General features: G+C 30.2%; 2 protein-coding genes across 2 annotated transcripts in view; one reads left to right on the top strand and one right to left on the bottom strand.

The window, feature by feature from the left end:
• LOC139524791 (ATP-dependent RNA helicase DDX1-like) overlaps window positions 1-24,662 on the top strand; it is a 188,436-nt gene that overhangs the window by 105,652 nt on the left and 58,122 nt on the right. The window lies entirely within an intron of this gene.
• LOC139524792 (C-C chemokine receptor type 3-like) lies at window positions 148-22,841 on the bottom strand. The gene is made up of 2 exons (XM_071319874.1): window positions 22,581-22,841; window positions 148-1,884 (listed from the first exon to the last, which is right to left on the bottom strand). The coding sequence occupies exon 2, from the start codon at window positions 1,572-1,574 to the stop codon at window positions 414-416; it is 1,161 nt and encodes a 386-aa protein (XP_071175975.1). The 5' UTR covers window positions 1,575-1,884; window positions 22,581-22,841; the 3' UTR covers window positions 148-413.

Here is a 24,662-nt window from a genome sequence, read left to right on the forward strand (position 1 = left end):
ATAAGTGCTTCTTGTTTCAGGTGTTTTCAAATATCTCCTGAAGGAGGGCATATACCTGTCTGAAGGCTTTCTTCATCAAAACTGGACAAATCACTGAATATATCTTGTACCTTAGGGATAAATGTCAAATAACAACATGCAGCTCAACCTACAACTGATTTTTTTATTAGAAAAATATTTAGATTTTTTAGCATTCAGAATAGAAAACTTTTGTTTTTAACAGATTTGAATATTTTGCCAAACAAAATAGAAAAGAGTAATTGCAGAAAATATTTTGCAATTTGTTTATAGTTTCCAACAATCTAAAAAAGTGGTATGTTTTTGTCATTCTCTGACTATTCCATTTGTTATTCATGAAGTTTTGAGTCTCAACAGTTAAAAGTTTTTAATATCTTTATATATGTAGATATTATTTATAGAGGTGTTGTTTCTGTGCACATATCAACAGTTTCTACTTGGGTAGCAGCACTACTATTTGATCCAACATGGAGCTCATATATCCTTCTTCTTTGTTGTATACACCAGTATGAGCGAAATTTCTCCATTAAATCACGATGGAAAGCTACCAACTCAAGACGAAATGTTCTTGAAAAGAAAAGGCAGACATAAAATACAGTAACTGTATTCACCCAAGCCATATAATGGCCAATTATACTAGCTTTCTTCAATTGTGTCATGAATTTGTAATCTTCTAACCAAGATGGCGGATATGTTCTGATGACAATGTTAATCACGGTAGGAGGAATAACAAACACAAAATACATCATTGATAATCCAAGGGTTGTGTATGTTAGTACCATAGGTAACTGTTCATGATGTCGTCCTTTTGTTGGACGTTTTAGGCACAGTCCGGTCAAGATTGACACATCAAATATAAATATAAGTGTTAATGGGATGTACGAGTAGAAACTAGCTGATACCCAAGGCCATATAATAGCATGTAGATCTTCATTGTGAAAGAAGTAACATTTACCCATCATGAGTTCATGAAGCCACATGGCGTGTATGCTAATCACTACCAGACCAACCATTATAATCACAGCCACGAACTTGGCCATGAACAGTGTACACATGCTAGATACATGTTTGGCCTGCCAGATAATGATATACCGATCAATTGTCATGGCAACTACGAACCATATGCTTGAATATGTAATAGCTCGGCTGATGAATTGCCACAAGCGACACAGCCAATCTGTTTGGTCGTCTATAGTCTTAGCATGGGCCAAAAAAGCTATCCATTCTGAACCTAAAAATAGGTAGATTGCCAACAGACTGGAAACAGCATAGGCAGTAATGTAGAAGCTTATTGCGTAATGACAGAATGGGGGCCTCCTCATTATAAGTAAAGTCAATATATTACCAATAGATCCCAGAACAATAAGTATAGGAGGCACCCAGGTGGTTAAAACTATTTCTAATTCGTGTGCTGAAGGCATGTCATCCGACACCAGTTCATACTCATTAGATATTCCAATTAACAATAGACTTCCGTTGTTCGGTAGTTCTGTAATATTACGTAAGCTGGTGTTTGTAACATTGGTCATATCTCCGTCAATGATGTTAGATGACATAATGACACATGTTATAGATTAGTCAATTCTTCTATTATTATCTTAAATGGTGTGAGTTATTAATTGATTCTGCTTTCAATAAAGACAATTTCTCTTGTAGCGATACTGTGAAAGCATGACAGACTTTGAGAAGGCTTATATCCGTTCTAATAGTCAGCTGTATTAAATCCACCAATCTCCAATGCTTAATTAGACAGTGACGTAACAAGTCCTTAATCCCATGGAGATAATTCTGTCTGAATTACGATTCCCGCAGATGTTTTAATACTCTATAACTTCAATTCAAAATCTTTAAGTTGCTTGAGAAAACCTGTAGAAAAGAAAGAAAGGAAATTAACAAAATTGAAATTCAATGTTTAAAAAGTGCATTATGTGAGGCAAACATTCAATGGTAATGTGGTTAAGAAATTATTTGATTGATAAGACAGGGTTTAAATCAGGAAATTTCACTATTTCCTTTTCATCAATTTAATGTACTTCAAATTTGATTTTAACCTTGTTTGGTTTTCAATTAGTCCTATCATATTAATTCTGTAAACATGATTCAGACCAAACTAAAATTTTAAGTGTAGCATATAATTCAGTCTTTTTCAGCTTTGTTCAAATTTCATTGCAAATAATTCTTAACAATAATGAATTTAATTATTATGTATGTAAGATAGATCACGAGCATGTAAGGTCATAACTTTCTATGTGGTTGTATAGTTCTAATGGTATTTTGAAGGAGTTTATTGCTTAGTATACTCTACAGACTAACTCTCAAAATTGTAATGTTACATTTGCAAGTGAAAGTTCCGCAATTATTTCTCAATATTGCTGACTGAAATTGTGGTCAGATAAAAACTTTTCATGATTGCTTATAGCTGTGTAAGGAATAAATATTTGTAATGCCATTTAACAGATTAATGCATAAATAAATCAGTGGTTGTTCTGTTTGTTTATGTGGTTCACGTTTCTCGTTTTAAATATAGATTAGACTTGGTTTTCCCGTTTGAATGGTTTAACACTAGTAATTTTTGGGGCCCTTTATAGCTTGCTGTTTGGTGTGAGCCTAGGCTCCATGTTGAACACCGTACCTTGACCTATAAATTTACTTTTTTAATTTAAACTTGGATGGAGAGTTGTCTCTCTTCCTATATCTTTTGTTAATTTCCACTACACATACCAATGAAATAACACTTTTTGTTTTATATCCACGACACATACTAAGAAATAACATTTTATTTTTAGTTTCTCTTACCCTTACCAATGCAATAGCACTTTATTTTAGTTTCCACCACACTAACCAATGAAATAACACTTTATTTTAGTTTCCACCACACTAACCAATGAAATAAACTTTATTTTAGTTTCCACCACACTAACCAATGTGAATGAAATAAACTTTATTTTAGTTTCCACCACACTAACCAATGAAATAAACTTTATTTTAGTTTCCACAACAATAACCAATGAAGTAACTGAGTGACTTATACACAACAATCAATTTATTGTTAAATGTAATGCTTTTGTTGTACATTTGTTTCTGCGTTAAATAATTTGTAAAAGGCTTTCAGTTGGTGACTTTCAATATTTAAAATGGTTTTGTGCCACGTTACCTGTTTCAATCCATTATATAGTTTAGACATTTCATGACCAATTAAACTCATCAATACCAAATGTCGGTTAAAAGCTCATTAGAGCTTATGTTTGTCTATGTTTTATATACCATGCCGACTCTAAATAAAGCTTATTTACTATTTACTATTTACAAATAACATTTCATATAACAGGGTGTTCTGGATTGGAATGAGTAAATAATTGGCCTTTTATTTTGTTTTTGGATGAATCTGTAATCAGAGTATGTAATTATGCTGATTTGAATAGATTGACATTGCTCCTTAAAAGAGAAATTATTTCCAGCCTAAAGTCTATTCACATTGTACCAGATAGGAACTTCAACTATAGAAATAGCATGTTGCAATCTTTATCTTTCTTGATTGTGAATTGTAGTAAGCTTTAAAAAAAAAATCTCATTTAACTAATCAGAGGTAGAGAGAGTGTCATTGAACCTTAACTGAAACAAAAATACATTAAAACAAGAAATTTAATTTTCTTAATATTTGTTATTATGGAATATAATCAGTATTCCTTAAGTTCATATGGTCTGAACTCATCTGAACAGCCTTGAAAGATTTCAACCTATACATAATTTGACCTTGTGGGTGACACGAATGTCATTAGATTGAATACGGTGGTACTGTTAAACTGAATGAAAATAGAAGTAATCAATCTTTGTCTTCAAATCATTCTTAAATAAATTATTTTCGGCAAACTTTACAATGAGATAGTTCTTCAAAACATCTCGGAAGTCTTTATTTAATCCATCTTTAAACCCATGAGAACAAACCTACACAAAGTTAAGGCAGTTGGTTAACCCTATCTGTCTATGTGAGTGCTACACTACCGATTAACCAAGTTTTTAAACAACAGAGTGAACTGAACCCTTGGGTACAAAAAACTGATATTGTTAAACTGTTTGAATGAAATTTTTCCAGACTTTCAGCAAAATTTTTCAAAAAATGTAAATAGTTTTTAACACAAATCTTTGGAATTTTACAAAGAGCAACTCATAGATATTAAGGATGTAGTTAATAGTCTACAATTTTTGCAGAAAAGTAGTTATGGACGCTTAATCAATTACTGGCATATGGTATGTAAGTAATGTAACCTTATATACATATGTACAATTACATATATTGGGGAAAAGAAAACTATCCATTTTGAGATAAATACCTCAAAAGTCAAGGTCATAGTTACTAAAAACAGCTCAAAGTAAATAAAAAATGTTTCTGGATGCTAAACCAAATACAACTGTGGAATTACAACCTTATTTTGATATTAAATGACACCTAATAAAAAACTTAAGAATTATATCCTATGGATTTTGAGATGAAAATGTCTTAAGGTCAAGGTCTAAGTAACAAAAAAAAGAACACAATTAGTGCAATCTTTCTAAAGTTCTTTCATTTCTATGAACATTCATTGTTGTCTCTTTCTTCACAGTGTTTTGGTCAATGTTGATCATCATGTTATTACCATCCATGTTATCAAGTTATTTGTCCCTCCAAGTCAGATTCATTAGGAGTTCTCACTCTGGGTAGTAATTGTCTATATTTAGTCAGATTTAGCAGGCATAATGTAAGGGTCTTGCTCTAGGTAGTAATTGTCTATATTTAGTCAGATTTACCATGCCTAATGAGCCAATTAATTTAGAATCAATACATCTTTTATTTGTCAAAGATGAACACTATATAGAGATGGTTTTTAGAGTACTCATGTACTTTGGTAAGAAGGTGAAGTGTAGATTTCATGTAGAACTGAACTGATAGTTGAATAGTGAATTATCGGCTTCACACTGTTGTCCTGTAAGGAAGGTGAAGTGTAGATTTCATGTAGGTCTGAACTGATAGATAGATGAGTAGTAAACTCTCAGCTTTAGACTGTTGTTGTGTAAGGAAGTAGGAGTTCAAAGAATTTTACCACTTCGGGTATCATAAATAGATGTTACTGCTTCTTGGTTTCATAAATAGTTGTTACTGCCTAATTCCCTTAAATGTCACCAATGTTTAGTATAATTGATTGCTTTATTTTTATTTGTAGATTCTTAAGTAACAAAATAATCCCATGTTGTAGTAAGTGTCATTTGTTAATCCTTAATTCTTTACATCAAATGCTTTTATATGCAATAAATATTTTATTGCAGAGAATGTGAATTGCGTAACAAGCTGACAGCGTATAGGATATTGGAGGATTTACTTGTAAATAAGTTCCTAAGAGATTTTATTCCTCAACTCTATAATTGACATTATGTCTTCCTGATAAAGGGGAGATAATTGACATTATTCCTCAACTCTATAATTGACATTATGTCTTCCTGATAAAGGGGAGATAATTGACAATATGTCTTCCTGATGAAAGGGAGATAATTCTCTATAATGGTCTAATTAATATGTTGCCATTCATCATTAACTGGTAATATCAGAGCATGTTTTTGCCAATCCTTGTCTGATTTAGAATAGATGGGATGATGATGTTTTATTTGTACACTTGAAGAATATCCCTGAGCCAGCAGAATTCAGGACTTCTTGTTTTAATGAAAAACATAATGGAGTGCAGTCTGGAGGTGGGTCTATTTAAACCTTGGTCAGAATAAGTACAAAATGCTTTCAAAAGATTTACTCATTTCCAATCAATGCAATGTCTTACCCACATGAATCCAGTACAAAAAGGGAAAATGAGAATTCACTTATCTAGGAAATTTGAAGGCCATTCATTATAGACTTAAAAAACATAAATGTTTTTTTTAACTGGCTTTAACTTGAATTTTGAGGTAGAAGTTCGACTGCTTTACTTATTTGTATTAAAAAAAATGATTATTTTGTAATTCTTGATGAAGAAAGCAATAAATTCTATAGGAGCAGTCAAATATATTTTTGTGTTTTTAGATTGCTGTCTCATTGAAATTTTATTAACCTTCACCTACTAAAGTCAGAAACATTAGATATTTTGTTTTCAGTAGCCATGGTACATTTGCATATTTTTAAGCCCTCAATAGCGATGGGGGCATTAAGTTTTTCTTTGTCCGTATGTTCATTCTAAAATTGGTTTCTGGAAACTTATACACAATGCTTATCACCACAAAACACAGATCAAAATTTGATTTTGTTGGCATCATTTTTACCTTTCTAGAGTTATGCCCCTTTACAAATGGAAAAATTGCTGCATTTTAAGTTTCATTTCAGTAATTACTTGAATTTATTGTTATCAAGACAGTTATTATTATTTGCGTAATAAATGGGATATCTTTAAAACCATAACATCATTTTTCCCAGCAACTGCTCATAATGCTCTTAGTTTCTGGATGGCAATGTTGACTATTTTAAATTAAAAAAAAATCCTCTAATTCAAAGTAATTAGTCCTCTTCAATGAAAAAGTTAACTTCAAAAAAAAGTTTTCAATAGATTGTTATGAACCAGTAATTCAAAGTAAACCATATTGATGGATATATAGCTGTCTTATTGGCAATTATACCACATCTCCTTATCTTTATAATTTAATTTTTTTCATTGCCTAATACCATGATTTAAATTTTTTATTAATAATCCCTCAATAGACATTTTTTTTCTATCTTGATTAGATAAGTCTTGTACGATATTTATTTCCAAGTAATTAATCAGGTTATTTTGATTCACCGATATTCAAGAAACTGATAATCAATTTATAAAATGGAAAAAAAATGAAACTCTATTAAAAATCTATTTTTCAAACTTAATTTATGTAACCATGACAGCTAATAATGTTTTATGTTGTGTGATACATTTTCAGTAGGTCATTACAGATGAGATGTCAAAAAAAGACAATTTCAAGGATATGGGGAAAAGAATGAACAAAATGTTACCCTGATTAATGGTAACTTTCTATATCTGTTAAATTCATTAATTTCATTAAATTCATAACTGACTATGTGGTATGGGCTTTGCTCATTGTTAAAGGCAGTACAGTGTCATGTAGTTGTTAATTTCTGTGTCTTTGGGCTCTTGTGGAGAGTTGTCTCATTTTCAATTATACCACATCTTCTTTTGTATATTCACTGAACTTTATGATGTTGGAAGATATAAATGTGACAGCAACCAACAACAAAAATATGCAAAAGACATCTAGAGGGCTTCATTCTATCTTCAACAGTAGACAGGTTACCATATGGCTGGGATTGTTTCCCATCATTGAATAGTAACATGCCTATTTAATTAGAATCTCATTGGCTTGAATACATGTTTCTTTTTATTCATATAAATGCAGTCGTCACAAAAATAAATGATTAAAATCTTGTATTTTTCACGAAAAAACCTCAAACGATCACACATGACATGCAATGATAAAAACAAATGTCCTGAATTTTATTGGCAAAAATGAGTTTGCAGATTATGTTCCAAAAAGGCTATCTGTCTGATTTATAGTTAGCAAGTTTTTTTTTGACAACCATTATTTTCTTATTATTGTATAGATAACACATTCAGGGTATTAGCCAGAAGCAATTTTACAATTAGTAGTTTTCATAAGGTTTTCTAATTGCAGCAATGGTTACAATGCATAAACTCAAGGTAATTCGTAGAAAGATCAACATATAAAGTGTCTGTGAAAAGCAGTTTAATTGATTGTTTTTTGCCTTCTTTCAAATTAAACCTATTACTAAGTCTGGGTAATTTAATCAAAGCTCTAACTCTTGTTAGATGTTAAAAAATATGCATTTGAATTGTATAACTTGTTATTAGATGGATTTTATCATTACTGTAATGTCATCAGCAATGCATCATTGTTGGAAGATTTGGAAATTTGATTTTCATTCTGACCATGTTAGCAGGAAATGAAGCAAGGATGTTGTATAATTGTAGCTATTAATGTTCGGTATTATTTTACTCAGTATAAATGCTGGTACTTGCAAATAACCTAAAGGAAAGTCAATGATAGCAAAATATGAAAATCTTTTGAAGAGAAATTTTTGTTGTGAAAATTTATAAATGGACAACAAAATAATTTCTAATAATCCAATTGTCTTTGACAGGTTTCCATACAAATACTCTAAATTCAGAAATTATTGCCATGTTTTTAAATTGTGAAAATATGACAGGGTTTTAATGGCAATAATTTTAACTGATATTTTGGATTTTTTTCATACAATGTATAAATAAAGTAGATTTTTTGTCAGCATCACAAAAATAATAATCACATTTTGGTCTAAAATTACAAAATTGCAATAATAAATGCATGCAATATAAATTTCTGAATTTACAGGATAGAGTTTGGACATATTATGTCTTAAAATCTTACTTTGATAATAAGTTAAAAAAAAATATGCAGAATGTGAAGTTAAAAAACAGTTGGCATACCTTCCCCTTTCTACAAAAGGGGGAAAGATACTGAGGCCAGGGGGCAATGAAAAAACGAAGGTTAAAAAAATTAACAACACCATATGCATGGCAAATAAATATATCAAAAAGATAAAAAAAACAAATTACAAAGCATGTCACTGAAAACTGAAGATTGAACAAAATGATTAACCCAACCAAACACAGGGGGTGAATTTTATTTAATATCTCTCTTATGTTTCACAGTGAAGGGAGGTAACTGTTCAATATTTTAGTTTTTTTTCTTCTAATGAGTTAAAAACTTAACTTCTCATAGAGATATTATTGATATAAATAAGATCGTATTGCTCAAATTAATAATTGGAAATGTTACCTTGCATTAAGACATTTTATTTGTTTTTTACAATTAAACTATTATTGACAAATGATAAGAAGGTGATTGAACTGAATCATAGAATTATGTTTTAATTTGACCTTCATCAATATATTTTCTATTTTAACACAAAACATGTAGTTTTTAATTTATGATATAAGATGATAAACAGTCATTATTCATTCCAAGTTTTATAATCTTAATTGATATCTCAGTATCTGATATTGGTAATTATTCACTTCCATCATGAGCCAGTTGCAGTTCTTATCAAAAACAATTGATTTTAGATCAGGTTTGAGAATCATGGGTTAATAATTAAACAAGATTACGTTTTGTCACTATGTTTATAGGTAGATAAAATCTAGGAAAAAAATATTAGCCAACAAAAAATATAATTGAAATTTAGTTAGGCCATTATGAACAAATTTTCAGATTCTCACCCTCTTGTACAATTTTTTTTTTTTTAATTTTGATGTGGACAAATAATAATGAGTCAATTAACATTTTATCTTTTCCCATTTTTATCCCTGACGTAACGACTTGTTGGGGACATCTAAATATTTTATTATGGCGCCATGAGTTTTTTTTTTGCAATTTTATGAAATGGAATAAGCTTATCATTCAGATCTTATGTTTGATTTCTGTTTGTTTTTTATTTTATATGTATGTTTTGTACATATTATCAAGCTCTTGGTATTCTCAGTTTAAATTGTTCATTGTTGAAGGTTGTATGGTAACTTTTAGTTGCTTTTGATCCATTTATTGGATCACTGAGAGAGTGGATCGTATAAGCTCTCTCATTGGGGATCATAGCTATAGTACATCATCTTACTTTTATATATTGGAGCATTTATAAATTTAATTGATGCTGACTGCTTCTTCAAGTGTTGTACAGAACTTCCCATTAGCTCAATAATTTAGTTTGAATGAACAGAATGTCTTAGGGTTGTTTTAAGCATTTGTTTGATTTCAATAGTTTTTCAATTGTTACTTCACAGTTGTGAAACTTTTAAAGATTTTTCAATATTTTGTTCCATAAGTCAAATTTGCTTTGACAGTATTTTATTAAATTTTACAATTCATATAATTCTGTCATAGAAATTTTACTTTCACTTTTTGTTGAACTTGTACAATCCATATAATTCAATCAATATATTAGACCTTGACAAAAGTGAATTTCATAAAAGATATTTAATTCTATAAAAGTTCATAAACAATTAAAATCCCTTGTGGAAAAGTTGTTTTTACACAATAAATCTTACAATAAAAATACCCACAAGTCAATCAAATTTTATCTGAAATGTTTTTATGTAGACAGAGCAGAATAGAAATAAGAAGATGTGGTAGAAGTGTTAATGAGACAACTCTCCATCTAAGTCACAATGTGTAAAGATGAACATTATAGGTCAAAGTATGACCTTTGACACAGAGCCTTGGCTCACACCGAGCTATAAAGGACCCCGAAATGACTGAAGTAAAATAATTCAAACAGAAAAATCAATGGTTTATGATCAATAAAAAAACCCAGATAAAGTTCATTTCCAGTTTAGGAAGAATTTGCATATAAGAAGTGTTAAGGTCAAATTTATTATATCAAGATTTGAGTCATGAAAAGTTTATTGATTATTTAAAAATACATATTTGATTGGTGGGAGCAAGCATGTTGTATTTGCGAACATGTGTAAAAAAAAGTTCTAGTGTTTAGGCAAACCCTTTGGAATCATTCATGAATTTATGTGTCATTTGGTTCAATTCCCATCAGCAACGAAAGCTTTTAATTTGGAAAATATTCTCATTTCCCATTTCATTTAATTGAAAAGGCTTAGTTCCTGATGAAACCACATTTTATTGAGAATTTTATGTTTTTCTTCGGTCTTTATTGGTAGTTATTAGATACCATTTGATACTGCACTTTTCCCTAGACATTCCGATTCTCATGATAGGGATGCATTTTATTTAAACTTGTCATCTTTTCCCACACTATATTGTGAAACAAAACAACTAATGTGATTTCTGTAGCCTTTATTTCACATTTCTGTTGGGTTTTAAAGATAAATTCATTGCAGTAAACTTACATTAAATAGATGGACTTGCACTTTGAAAAAACAATAGACATTTGAAATGTTATTTTCTTAGAGCTAGGATTTATTTTACTGCATTCACAAACTATTATCTGACAGAATTAGATTTTGTTAGGTTCCAGAGTGTTAATTTTAGAAAATGTGTCACACTAATTATTTAGAAATTTTTAGCTATTTTCAAGTGCAGTGAAATATACATAACAGTTTGAGTTACATTTCAACAAAACTTGAACTAATGTGTCAACTAATTTTCTTTCAACTTAATGTCTTTTGCCATATTTATATTTATAACATTACTTAAGACGTTTTTCCTATTTTGGATGATTATACAAACATTATAGATTTGTTTTAGCACAATCAGTAACAATGACATTTCATTACAAAAAACAATTCTGAGAAATGCAATAAAAGTTTGACACTACATGTCAAATTTGAGCATCAGATGCCCGTGTCTAGGTTAGGCAGCAACCATTTGATTTTCTGGGGGGGGCTATGGTTTTTTTTTCTGGACAAATTTTTTTTTTCGCCTGCGGCGAAAAACAATCTATTTTTTTCGCAACAAGTCGAAAACAATTTTTTTCTTTCAATTTTAGCATTACATATAGTGGCAGCTGAGTGTGAAACAAACAATTTTTTTTTCTCAGAATCAAAAACAAATTATTTTTTTCTCCAAAAACTGGAAACAAACTTTTTTTTCCAAAAAAAACCATAGCCCCCCCCAGAAAATCAAATGGTTGCTGCCTTAGTAACCTCCATCAAAAAGACTCAAACTCAAACATTTGAGAGGTGAGAATGTACTTACAAAAACATTATTTTTTAACCTGAAACAGGCAGCTTGATTCTTTAACTATTATGATAAAATAACAGAACTCATCCTTGCTTAATTGATATTTTATGCAAAATTAGTTTTTCCAGCAGGACATATTGAGACTTTTATTATTGAGTCGATTTTACGTCAAGTTAATTCTTAGCCTGGTTTTATAAGGTGTTTCTTTTATATGATTTACCAGCCTGACTCCCGTGATTATGCAGATTGATTCAATCAAAATCAAGTATTTCCATCTTAGTGTTTCATGAATTTTGAATAAATCATCAATTTTTTAGCTCACCTGTCCCGAAGGGACAAGTGAGCTTATGCCATCACTTGGCGTCCGTCGTCGTCCGTCGTCTGTCGTTGTCTGTCGTCGTAAACTATTTAAAAAATCTTCTCCTCTGAAACTACTGGGCCAAATACTTTCAAACTTTAACTGAATGTTCCTTAGGGTATCTAATTTATAAATTGTATCCAAAGTTTTGATCTATCAACAAACATGGTCGCCATTGCTAAAAATAGAACATAGGGGTCAAATGCAGTTTTTGGCTTATAACTCAAAAATCAAAGCATTTAGAGCAAATCTGACAGGGGTAATATTGTTTATCAGGTTAAGATCTATCTGCCCTGAAATTTTCAGATGAATCAGACAACCCGTTGTTGGGTTGCTGCCCCTGAATTGGTAATTTTAAGGAAATTTTGCTGTTTTTGGTTATTCTCTTGAATATTATTATAGATAGAGATAAACTGTAAACAGGAATAATGTTCAGCAAAGTAAGATTTACAAATAAGTCAACATGACGGAAATGGTCAGTTGACCCCTTTAGGAGTTATTGCCCTTTATAGTCAATTTTTAACAATTTTTCGTAAATCTTAGTAATCTTTTACAAAAATCTTCTCCTCTGAAACTACTGGGCCAAATACTACCAAACTTTAACTGAATGTTCCTTAGGGTATCTAGTTTGTAAATTGTATCCGAAGTTATGATCTATCAACAAACATGGTCGCCATTGCTAAAAATAGAACATAGGGGTCAAATGCAGTTTTTGGCTTATAACTCAAAAACCAAAGCATTTAGAGCAAATCTGACGTTGGGTAATATTGTTTATCAGGTCAATTTCTATCTGCCCTGAAATTTTCAGATGAATCAGACAACCTGTTGTTGGGTTGCTGCCCCTGAATTGATAATTTTAAGGAAATTTTGCTGTTTTTGTTTATTATCTTGAATATAATTATAGATAGAAATAAACTGTAAACAGCAATAAAGTTCAGCAAAGTAAGATCTTCAATTAAGTCAATTTGACCAAAATTGTCAATTGACCCCTTAAGGAGTTATTGCCCTTTAAAGACTTTTTTCACAATTTGTTCACCATGTTGACTTACTTTAAAAAATATTCTCCTTTGAAACTGCTGTATCAATTTCAGCCAAACTTAGGCTAAATGAGTTTCAGAGTATCTAGTATAAATTTTATATTTTATTTCCTTGTATGTCAAGAAACATAGCTCCTATGGCTAAAATAGAACATAGGAGAAAATGATTATTTTTTTTGGCTTTTGAAGAAAATAGGACGATCCAAAAAACATTTAAATAAATTGAAAAGCCAAAATAATCATTGATGAGAGATTTAACCAAAAGAATTAAGGTGAGCGATTCAGGCTCTTGAGAGCCTCTTGTTTCGATATGCTTTCCAATTTCATCTCCAGCCATGTCTTAAGTTTTTTGCTATTTTGAATGCCATATTGAAAAGGTTTCTCCTCAGCTCTCAGTATGATAAATCATAGATTTTTGTTTCACGTTTTGATGACTAGACGCATGTTATGTCATTCATTTCCTGGATTTGTTTGATATTTCTGGACTTTAAGAAGGGTAAAGGTCAATCTATTAAATCGGCAGACCTAATTCAAGTTTGGAGGTTAGTTGTACTTGTCTAAAACCAATGCTGCATTTTCCTGAAGTTCATTGAACTGTGGAATCGGAAGGCATGGATATTGATGTAATGTTAAGATTATAACACCGTTCTGATGGTTGCTGATGGTTGTTTTGTCATGATGTAGTTTTTGTTTCACTCTGTGCACGTAAATTCCTTGTAAATTGATATTATTATTTCATATTATGTGGGCAGATTAATTTAATAACCAATGTTTTTTTAATGTTGTACAGGCGTTACCGATACTGTAACAATTAGTATGGTTTTCTCTTATGTAATATTTTATTTATATCAAATAGAGATTTAATCTTTAATTTTTCATGATAAATTCTTTATCTGAATATTTGATTGTTTTTTTTGCTGCCAAAGAACTCATTATAAAAGCTTTTTTATGCTGCAATTAGATATCAAAATGGGACTAAAAACCTGTTTTTTTTACATAAATTGTCATTTATGAAAAATAAAGGAAATTAATCCGTGTATAAATCCATTACATATATTATGTTTAAAAGAAGATTTCAACATGGATAATAGATGTGGGATAATACATGGTTATTGACAGCAACCCAACAACAATTGATAGACAATTTTAGCATGCAAGAACACCTGTAATGTTTTAAAAGACCCAATAAATTCAAAAGTATCATTTATCAACACCTTAAGAAGTCCAATCATCCTATCAAATATTTAACAGTTCAACCTTTAGAAGTAGTAAATAACGCAGCCAGGTGAATCTCATTCAAAGTTTGTACGATCTCCGAAAATAATTGAATAAATTTGATTAAAAATTACAGACAGACCCTACCCTCTCAGTCTTATCTCTGCATTGAAGACCCAATGGTGGCTTTCAGTTGTTGTCTGCTCTATGGGTTGTTGTCTCTTTGACACATTCCCCGTTACCATTTTCAATTTTATTTGATGATCCAAAGGACAATCTACTGTCTTTAGCAATGAAATTGAGAATGGAAATGGGGAATGTGCTAAAGAGACAACAACCCGACCATAGAAAAAAAAACCCAGACTGTTGTTCTATTTTCTTGTCTTTCAATAACGAAAATCATACTGCTTAATGTGCTTATATCCAAACTTTTTTCATCACACATGTAGAAATTGAGCTGAATTTGTTCCTGAGTATGATAATAATGATTAAAAAAAAATTGATATTAACATATGAGGAGGTGTGGTATTTGATTGCTGATGATACTTCTAATCTATCAGAGTCTCAAATGAGTCTATACAGCAACTGTAGGTTGCCAATTTTTTAGTTTTGTTTTTTTTGCTCTTGGTATCAAAAGCTTTACCGAATCATGCATGACCCTTGGAATTATGCTGCTCATATGCCATCTAGACACATGTTTTTGGAAGTTCAGATTTAATAATACCAGTATTAACAAAAGATCATCAGTGATATCATTAAGTGTTTATACTTGTCGGTATTTGTCTCTTTCAGGTAATTCTGTTATGACCTTTACTAGACTGACTTAGTTTTAAGAAGTTGACAGTAGAATGTTGGGCCCTTGCTTCAAATCATACCAATTCATTAAAGGGGATTTTAGAAACTATTCTTAATCGAACTCAGTTCACAAAAATGTTAAAATTTATTAATGCAATGCAGTAAAAATAAAGATTTGTAAGACACGTCAATTCTGAAGTCATGCCATTACAGCCTTTAGGAAAATCATGGAGGTTTGACATATTATATAACTACAAAAGTACAGATTTGTGGAATAAAATATTCATTGTCTGCACAGTCTTGGAGTATTTAATGCAATGAATTGTGCAAAGCCAGTCATATTTCTAAGATTTTTTGTAATGAACTGAATTTGGATAGACATGATTTCTTGCTGTAAACAGATTTCTTTGCATATATAATTTGCCACTGAATAAAAAAAACTAACAGTAGTGCTATTTTCAAAATATTTTTTTCTTCTTTGTTCCTTTGATAGAAGTCAAAGATTGTCTGCTTCCATAACTTTCTTTTAAAGTCATTGTTATACATGTATCATCTTAAAATGTTCCTTCTAAGGTGTCGGATGATAATGGGAAAAAAAATAAGTTTTTTGCAGATTTCACATAGAAACCTCTGTATTTGTTGTAATATTTAAGAGTCTGTTTATATTATTGATTTTGATACAAGAAAAATATTGATTGTGACTTTTATCAGAGTTAATATTAACTACAAAGTCAAATTGTTTAATTGAAAAGGTATGTCGAATTAAACTTAACTGATTAAATGAGGGTTTAACAAGCCACAGACTTGTTTGATCTTTGTTAGCTTAAAATGAAATGGAAATATTATTTTGTGGATGTTATTGATAAGTTTTGAATGCAGTAAAACAATTGTTTGGTTGTACCATCTATTTACCTGTATTAGCTAATTTTGAGTTGTCTTTCTTGAGAATAGATAGCTTGTAATGTTGTCTGCTCTTAGGTCGGGTTGTTGTCTCTTTGACACATTCCCCATTTCAATTCTCAATTTTATATAGTATAAAAAGTTTGAATTATTTGATAAATCCATGATCATGCACTTTAGCAATTTACGCCAAGAAGCAAACATACGAAAAGGGGAGATTCTGTGTATGCACCTGATTGAGACAGCAATCCAACTACTGTGACACAAACTAATAGACATCTAGAGTTCAAATAGTATATCAAGAATATATAGATGTCAAAGCAATTCATCAAACTCAAAGATTAAGAAAAGTTTTTCTTTTGCTAGTACATTATACTTTGGATGCATAAAAACCATTTCAATAGAGAAAGAGCTTTTACAAAATTTGCAAAGTGAGGACAATAACTAAACCAAGGTACACAATTGGGAGTAAAGTGCCATAAATGAAATTATGGTTTAAGATGCTAGCTTTTAATAATATATTCCAAAACTATTGAAATGAAAAATAGCAACTATAATAAACAAAGATATATATATCAGGAAGTCAGTTACACCGTTTGAATATTGATTGTTTATATACATGTATATTGAAATTTATTATACCTTTGAAAGTGTGAAATGTACTATTAAAGTATAAAACATGTACTTTCTAAAGGTAAAAGTGTAAGATATGTACTGTTGAAAGCGTAAAAGTGTAAGACATGTACTTTTAAGTTTATAAACATGTACTACATGTATTAAGTTTGCAAAACATGTTCTATTGTAAAAGAAGAAAACATGTACTGTTAAATGTGTGATGAAGACATGTACTATTGAAAGTGAAGGATATTATTTCAGTACCTTTAAAGTTACTTAATTTTAAGCTTCTCCAGGAATTATACTTGGAAGGTCATAAATAGGTATGAGTGACATTTATAATACATATTAAAAACAAGAAAACCAAAAACTGTCAATAACTAAAAAAAAAATTTAGTCAAATCTAACAAATTAAGTAGAGTCATTAGTTTGTTGCATGATGATATATGTATTATCTCACAGCTGAGATTTTTAGTTAATAAATATCATTTGCTACACAAGTAACCTATGGCTTTCATTATCACTGAACTAGTATATATATATATGTTTAGGGGCCAGCTGAAGGACGCCTCCGGGTGCGGGAATTTCTTGCTGCATTGAAGACCTGTTGGTGACCTTCTGCTATTGTCTTCTCTATGGTCGGGTTGTTGTCTCTTTGACACATTCCCCATTTCCATTCTTAATATTAATGTTACCAGTGGAGGTAAACTAGATTGATTGATTGATTGATTGATTGACTTAACAATCAGCAGCAAAGATAACTTGCATATTCTTTACAATAAAATGCTATAAATGAAGTATAAGGCTAGCTAGCGTATAAGATAAAAGTCCACTGTAAAGACCTTAACAATCATTCTGGCTCTGAATATGTATTCTTTGCTTTAACTCTGAAATTCTGGTTGCTTGACAGGGAGCATAAAAAAACTGGGTTTTATGGCCCTGCAATAAAGTTGTGGGTGCCATATAGTTTTACCCTTGTCCGAAATTCCGATATTCCGTAATTCCGAAATTCCGTAATTCCGTCATTTCGTCAAGTTTAAAATTCGTTTCGCTCCACTAAATTTGCCGAAATTACGGTCTTTGATAAATTGTTGATAATCACAGTTATACAGTCTTTTTTTCTAAACGCCTTCGGATATATTGCCCTGATTTTTGGTATGTGAGTTCAACCATGATGAGTTACAGGTCAAGTTAAAGTTTTGTTCTGCTCCCCTAATTTTTGCTGAAATTACTGGCTTTGGACTTTGATAAATTATTGAAAATCACAGTTATACAGATTTTTTTCTATACGCCTCCAGATTTTGAGCTGATGTTTGATATGTGAGACTACCATCATGTTTGTGTCCACATGTGTTTATATTGAAATTGCAGATTTTTCAAATTTTTGGGACGGGGCCATTTGTGTCGCTTTGACACATCTAGTTTACAGTAGAAACAATGAATGCTCTTGTAAATTGTAGAAATCAAATGTACAAATGTTTAACAGATTTTAGTTTGAATACAGTATGCTAGTATGATGCATTACCACATCTTCTTATTTTTTATATGGTACATTGTCTGCAGTTAATTAAAAGAACAACATGTTTTGATGGATGTTCTTACTAGAATTATCACATAACTTTGCCATATTGTATAAAATCAATCGTTGATTAATAATGATCTTACTGTAGGATGACAATAAGCGTTTGTCCCCTAGACCTAAAACAAATTACAAACTACTTAATTAAAATCTTCTAGTGTAATTGATGAGTTTGAGAATCTTATCTATCCATCTGTTTATGTCTAACAAGGTCCATTAATTATCATACCTTCCATTTAGTTGTTTTGTTGCCTTTTCATGATCAGTTAGCGGTGGCATGTTTCATGATCAGTTAGCTGTGGCATGTTTCATGATCAGTTAGCTGTGGCATGTTTCATGATCAGTTAGCTGTGGCATGTTTCATGATCAGTTAGCTGTGGCATGTTTCATGATCAGTTAGCTGTGGCATGTTTCATGATCAGTTAGCTGTGGCATGTTTCATGATCAGTTAGCGGTGGCATGTTTCATGATCAGTTAGCTGTGGCATGTTTCATGATCAGTTAGCTATGGCATGTTTCATGCTTATATGATTGATATAAATGTTTATAAGAGAATGGCTTGCAATATCTACTTGATAGAAGCGCTTAGGAACGACATCAAAAGTTCAATGAAGGATAAAAAACTTAATTCACATAGTTTTTTCACTGACCCCACCCCCTCTTAACTTAATTTGGGAAAAATTGATTGACCCATATAGATATATGTAAAAATCAATGTTGGATAACCACATCTTGCAGCAGTTCAACCCCCACCCCCAAACTATTTGAATTAAGTTTTTTTATCTTACATTGATCTTTTGATGTCTTCCCTTAACTTTTATGAGAATAGGTTAACTTGTTGTGTAGGTTTGATTATTCAAAATAATGGAAGGAGAAAATCATATCAGTAATTACATGAAGACTTGTTGGTTACATAAAAATTAATGTGAAGTTAAAAAAAAACACCTGATTTTTTTTTTCTCACCTTTTAATACATGTACATGTATATACTAAGTAGATTTCAGGAAAATCATCTTTGAACCAATTTTCGAAAAAATTGTAAATTCAGTTTATATTGTTACAAAAAGAATTTGATAGATTGTTGCTTGCTTATGTTTCCACTGTTTCCAAAAAATGTAAACTTTAAGCTTGATACTGTGACCATGATTTAATGAAATATTGATTGTAATTTAAAAGAAATTATTACGAGAATTTAGTAACCATCTTACATTATGGTAGATTCAGGGTGTCTTCTCACACTCATCTAATGGATTGTAAATTGCAGAACACAATTGGTCTTGAAATTTAATAAAATAAACAAATTTTGAGAGAGGAAAGTTATTCATTGGAAATATGTTTATTTAAATGAAGAAAATTATGTTTTGAAAACTAAAAATTACAATTTTAAAATAGAATATGAAAAAAATAAGCCTGATTATGTTATTTCCAAATAGAAAAATAAAAATTTTGGTCACTGGGTTGTAAATCTTATAGGTAACTTTCCTTCACATTCTTTTATAAAAGTATGGTTATCTGAGTTATCTCCCCTTATTATGACAAAGTTGAAAAAAACAATTATTCATACAAAAAAAATTGTTCTGTTTTTGAAAAAAAAAAAATATCTACACAAAACCTGACAATTTGTTAGATCTGTATCTTGAAAAAAAATAATATTTTTACTAGAAAAGCATATTAAAAACAAAATTTTGCCAAATAGTTTAAAAAGTTACATTAACTTTGATTGAGTGCACCTAATATAACCTTAGTAGAAAACTTAAAACAGGGAGGAAGAGTTAAGAATGATTGGTGTTATGCACTGAACTCTCCTTTCTAACTTCTAATCTTTCCACCAGTGAATTCAATCACTTCAATTAATATTTTAATAAGAATCAGTCTTTGACAATCTACATATATGAATACAATGAGATGTGGGGTTGACGTCTACGAGACAACCACCAAACGACATAAATATGTATACTATATATTGACTGCTTGATCATTTGGTTGACATGAGAAGTAGTAATTATATGTAACAGTCCTCTTTTTCCAGTTTTAGTTTTGGTATTGATGTTTTTTCTTCTAATTTGAAATCAAGAACTTAGACTGAGAACAAAATTAGAAATTCAGAATTATTGATGGTAATAGAAGAAAATTGCTGATTTTTAGCTATTTATAGAACAACATTTTTTACAGCTATTCTAGATATTATTTTCTTTAATTCAGTTGTATGAAAATCTTTAAATTATTTCATCAAAGCAGTTTTCTAGTTTTCTAAATGAAATGAACTGTTAAATTGCACATTTCTGTTGGAGAAAAGATTGTTTCAGCCAATTACAATTACAATTTAATTTGTTTAAAACATCGTAAATGCAATCTGTTGTTACAAATTCTCTTTGTTAATGTTGTAACTTGTAGAAAAGTGCTGTTTTTGACATTAATTGTAAAAGATTGAAACATGATACTGCAAACATTCTAACTACTGTAAATTTGTAAATTATTGCAATGTTTTGCGAAAACTGTGACAGGGTAATTATAATCGCAATAATTTAAACTCGAATTTTGATTAATTTTTTATGAATTAAGCAGAATTTTTCTCAATATCGCTAAAATTAAAATTGTATTTTAGTCTAAAATGACAAATTCGCAATAATAAATGCACACAATAATTTCTAAATTTACAGTATTGTATGGTGTTTCCTAGTCATTGTCATTATGTTATTCTATTTCTAGTGAAGGCAATTCCAAAGTCCATATCAAATGAGAAAATATCAATCTTAGTATTTAGCTAATTTAGTTTTAAACTTTAAAATCCAATGGTTTAGAAGTCAAAGATCAAGCCTTCAAACTTTTTAACATATTGCTTCAACAGGCAAGGGTAGAACTTTAAAACTTTTTAATCTATTGCTTCAACAGGCAAGGGTAGAACTTTAAAACTTTTTAATCTATTGCTTCAACAGGCAAGGGTAGAACTTTAAAACTTTTTAATCTATTGCTTCAACAGGCAAGGATAGAACTTTAAAACGTTTTAATCTATTGCTTCAACAGGCAAGGATAGAACTTTACAACTTTTTAACATATTGCTTCAACAGGCAAGGATAGAACTTTAAAACTTTTTAATCTATTGCTTCAACAGGCAAGGATAGAACTTTAAAACTTTTTAATCTATTGCTTCAACAGGCAAGGGTAGAACTTTAAAACTTTTTAATCTATTGCTTCAACAGGCAAGGGTAGAACTTTAAAACTTTTTAATCTATTGCTTCAACAGGCAAGGATAGAACTTTAAAACTTTTTAATCTATTGCTTCAACAGGCAAGGATAAAACTTTACAACTTTTTAATCTATTGCTTCAACAGGCAAGGGTAGAACTTTAAAACTTTTTAATCTATTGCTTCAACAGGCAAGGATAGAACTTTAAAACTTTTTAATCTATTGCTTCAACAGGCAAGGATAGAACTTTAAAACTTTTTAATCTATTGCTTCAACAGGCAAGGATAGAACTTTAAAACTTTTTAATCTATTGCTTCAACAGGCAAGGATAGAACTTTAAAACTTTTTAATCTATTGCTTCAACAGGCAAGGATAGAACTTTAAAACTTTTTAATCTATTGCTTCAACAGGCAAGGATAGAACTTTAAAACTTTTTAATCTATTGCTTCAACAGGCAAGGATAGAACTTTAAAACTTTTTAATCTATTGCTTCAACAGGCAAGGATAGAACTTTAAAACTTTTTAATCCAATGGTTTAGCAATCAAGGATAGAACTTTAAACTTTATAAGCCATTGGTTCAACAGGCAAGGATTGAACTTTAAAACTTTTTAATCCAATGGTTTAGCAATCAAGGATAGAACTTTAAACTTTATAATCCATTGGTTCAACAGGCAAGGATTGAACTTTAAACTTTATAAACTAACAGTTTAACAGACAGAGATGGAGTCTGAATTTTTTTTAAATAATAGGTTTAACAGGAAAGGAATCAGAGCCTTCAATCTTTATTAATAGCCAATGTTTTCAAATTGGCCTGGTTTAAAACAAAATTAAAATGTGTATTTATATGTTTCTGATATAGCTATAGCTAATACATAAAATATTACTTTTTAAAAGTTAAGATATTTAGCATTTGTTTCCCAACATATATAAATCTTTTATTCAGGATAAAAATTGTCTTTCATTTTCTTAAAAGTATTTTTTATAAACAAAAACATCTAAAAAAACCTACAAGGTATTGCTTGTTTATTAAATGTTTATATACAAGATTTATATATTTAAGCAATTTTAAAATTATCAAATTCATGCTGAAAAAAGTAAAAAGATTTATTTAAAAAACAGGGATAATAATTATGAATTTATATTTAGTATAAATTACTATTAAGCTCCTTACCTTAATTAGACACTATATAGATTTAAGTAGTTGTATATCCAATGAAGAAATATCTATAGCTCATACGACTCGTAAATACGGAAATCAGCCACAGATAGCTGTCACTTATCTGTTTAAAACTATATCAATTTAATTTCCCTGTTAGAACAAAAGCTTGCTGTGCTGATTCTTTTTCCAATAATGATGGAATATAAATATTTTTATTTCTCTCATAGCAGTTATAACTATTTTCCCCCGAACAAAAAAATTCTGAAAAAAGTCACTACATCATGTGATTTTAAACCACCCAATGAATTTACATGAACATTTTCAAGAAAAAGTAGGGAAAAAATTGCGACAGTTCTAAGTGGACAAATGCTAGAGATCAATCAATTCACATAAAAAGCAAAATTTTACAAGTTTGTTGGTGTGAAGAATTATGGATTTAGCTTTTGTTACTACTATTGCTAAGTCATTATCTGAATAACAAAAACTTCCAGTAGTTACGATAAAACATTGCAGTTTATAGATCTAAAGCAGTACCAAAGTTTCTAGTCTTGTTATTCTAAGCAATTTTCCCATTGATTAGAGAAGTCCTGCAAATAAAAGAGAAATGTTGGTAAAAAGCATGCCTTTAAATTGCATGTTATTTTGTATGTATCAGGTAATAGGATCTAACAATTTAATTCTGTGATAAAGTTTGTTGGGTTAATAGTGATAATAAAGTTCAGATTAACGAGAATGATATTCAGGTATCCATGGCAAATGTAGTGATTTGTTAATGTGTTTAATAATTATTTATGCCATTTGATAATATGATAATATTTCTTAATAGCTATCAAATGCATTTTAAATTATTTTCAACCCTTGAGTGTCACAAAGAACACATTACAGTAGAACAGAAAATCAGTACGCTGATCTAACCTAATTGCTCAAGGCCATTAAAAGGTCGTACTTTATTTTACCTGACCTTTAACCTTTGGCAAGGCAACAAGACTTGTAGTAAATAGATTTTATATATTATATCAGGTGCTTTCTGTTAATTAGTTTACTCTAATATTTTTTTTAATGTGCTTTTCCTGACATAACCTTTTTTATAATATGCCCAATTTTGTTTTAGCCTGCTTATTGAATTTAGAAAAGGTTAAGAAGTAGGTTCTCCAAAAAAAGTAAAGTAAATCCTGCAAACACTTCTGTGCCATCTGCTGAATATTTCTTTTAAAAAAGGTGGTGTTTTTGATACATGACCTCTGTTGGTCCATCTGACATACATTTGAACTACATAAGGATTTAACTGTTTAGTGATAAATTTTTCTGTAGTCCTCTCATTTCCAAAACCATTGAAAGGATTACTTCCAATTTTAAGCAGATTTCTTTTACAAGGAAAAGTTCAGTATAAAAAAAATACAGTACTATCAATTGAGAATTTAATGTGTGGGTTTATTGATGTAAATAACAGTCAACAATAATTAGATATTAATTAATGCGACTCCAGCTCATGTTGTAAAACACTGTTTTTCCTGTCACATTTATCATAATGGTATAAACATCATAATAATTTCTGAATTATGGTATTTTGTTTCTACATCAGGATTTTATGGAATGATTTATATACATGCTACTTGAATATAAAGTAGGGTTGTTGTAAAAGCAGCTGGCTGCAGGATTTTAAGTATCTCAACACTCACATTGATTCTTATTTTCTATTTCTTATAAATTCTTGAATACAGTAAGAGGAGGTTATAGATAAACATCAATATGGACAGCAACCTATTTACATATAAAAATCCTAATCATCTAGAGGTCAACAAAGTTTAAAATGGTAGTTAATATACTGAAATATGATCCATAAATAATACAGGAATCACCACAAATATTTGATAACAACCATCAACAACTGACTTGACTCCTCTAAGAAAATAGATACCTGTACTGGTTCACCAAAAACAACAACCATCAACAACTGACTTGACTCCTCTAAGAAAATTGATACCTGTACTGGTTCACCAATAACAACAACCATCAACAACTGACTTGACTCCTCTAAGAAAATTGATACCTGTACTGGTTCACCAAAAACAACAACCATCAACAACTGACTTG

The sequence above is a fragment of the Mytilus edulis genome, chromosome 5 (assembly GCF_963676685.1).
Source record: "Mytilus edulis chromosome 5, xbMytEdul2.2, whole genome shotgun sequence".
Taxonomy (NCBI): domain Eukaryota; kingdom Metazoa; phylum Mollusca; class Bivalvia; order Mytilida; family Mytilidae; genus Mytilus; species Mytilus edulis.

Bases quoted from the DNA above. Each gene is read 5' to 3' on its own strand.
- LOC139524792 (XM_071319874.1), bottom strand. From the start codon at position 1,574: ATGTCATCTAACATCATTGACGGAGATATGACCAATGTTACAAACACC.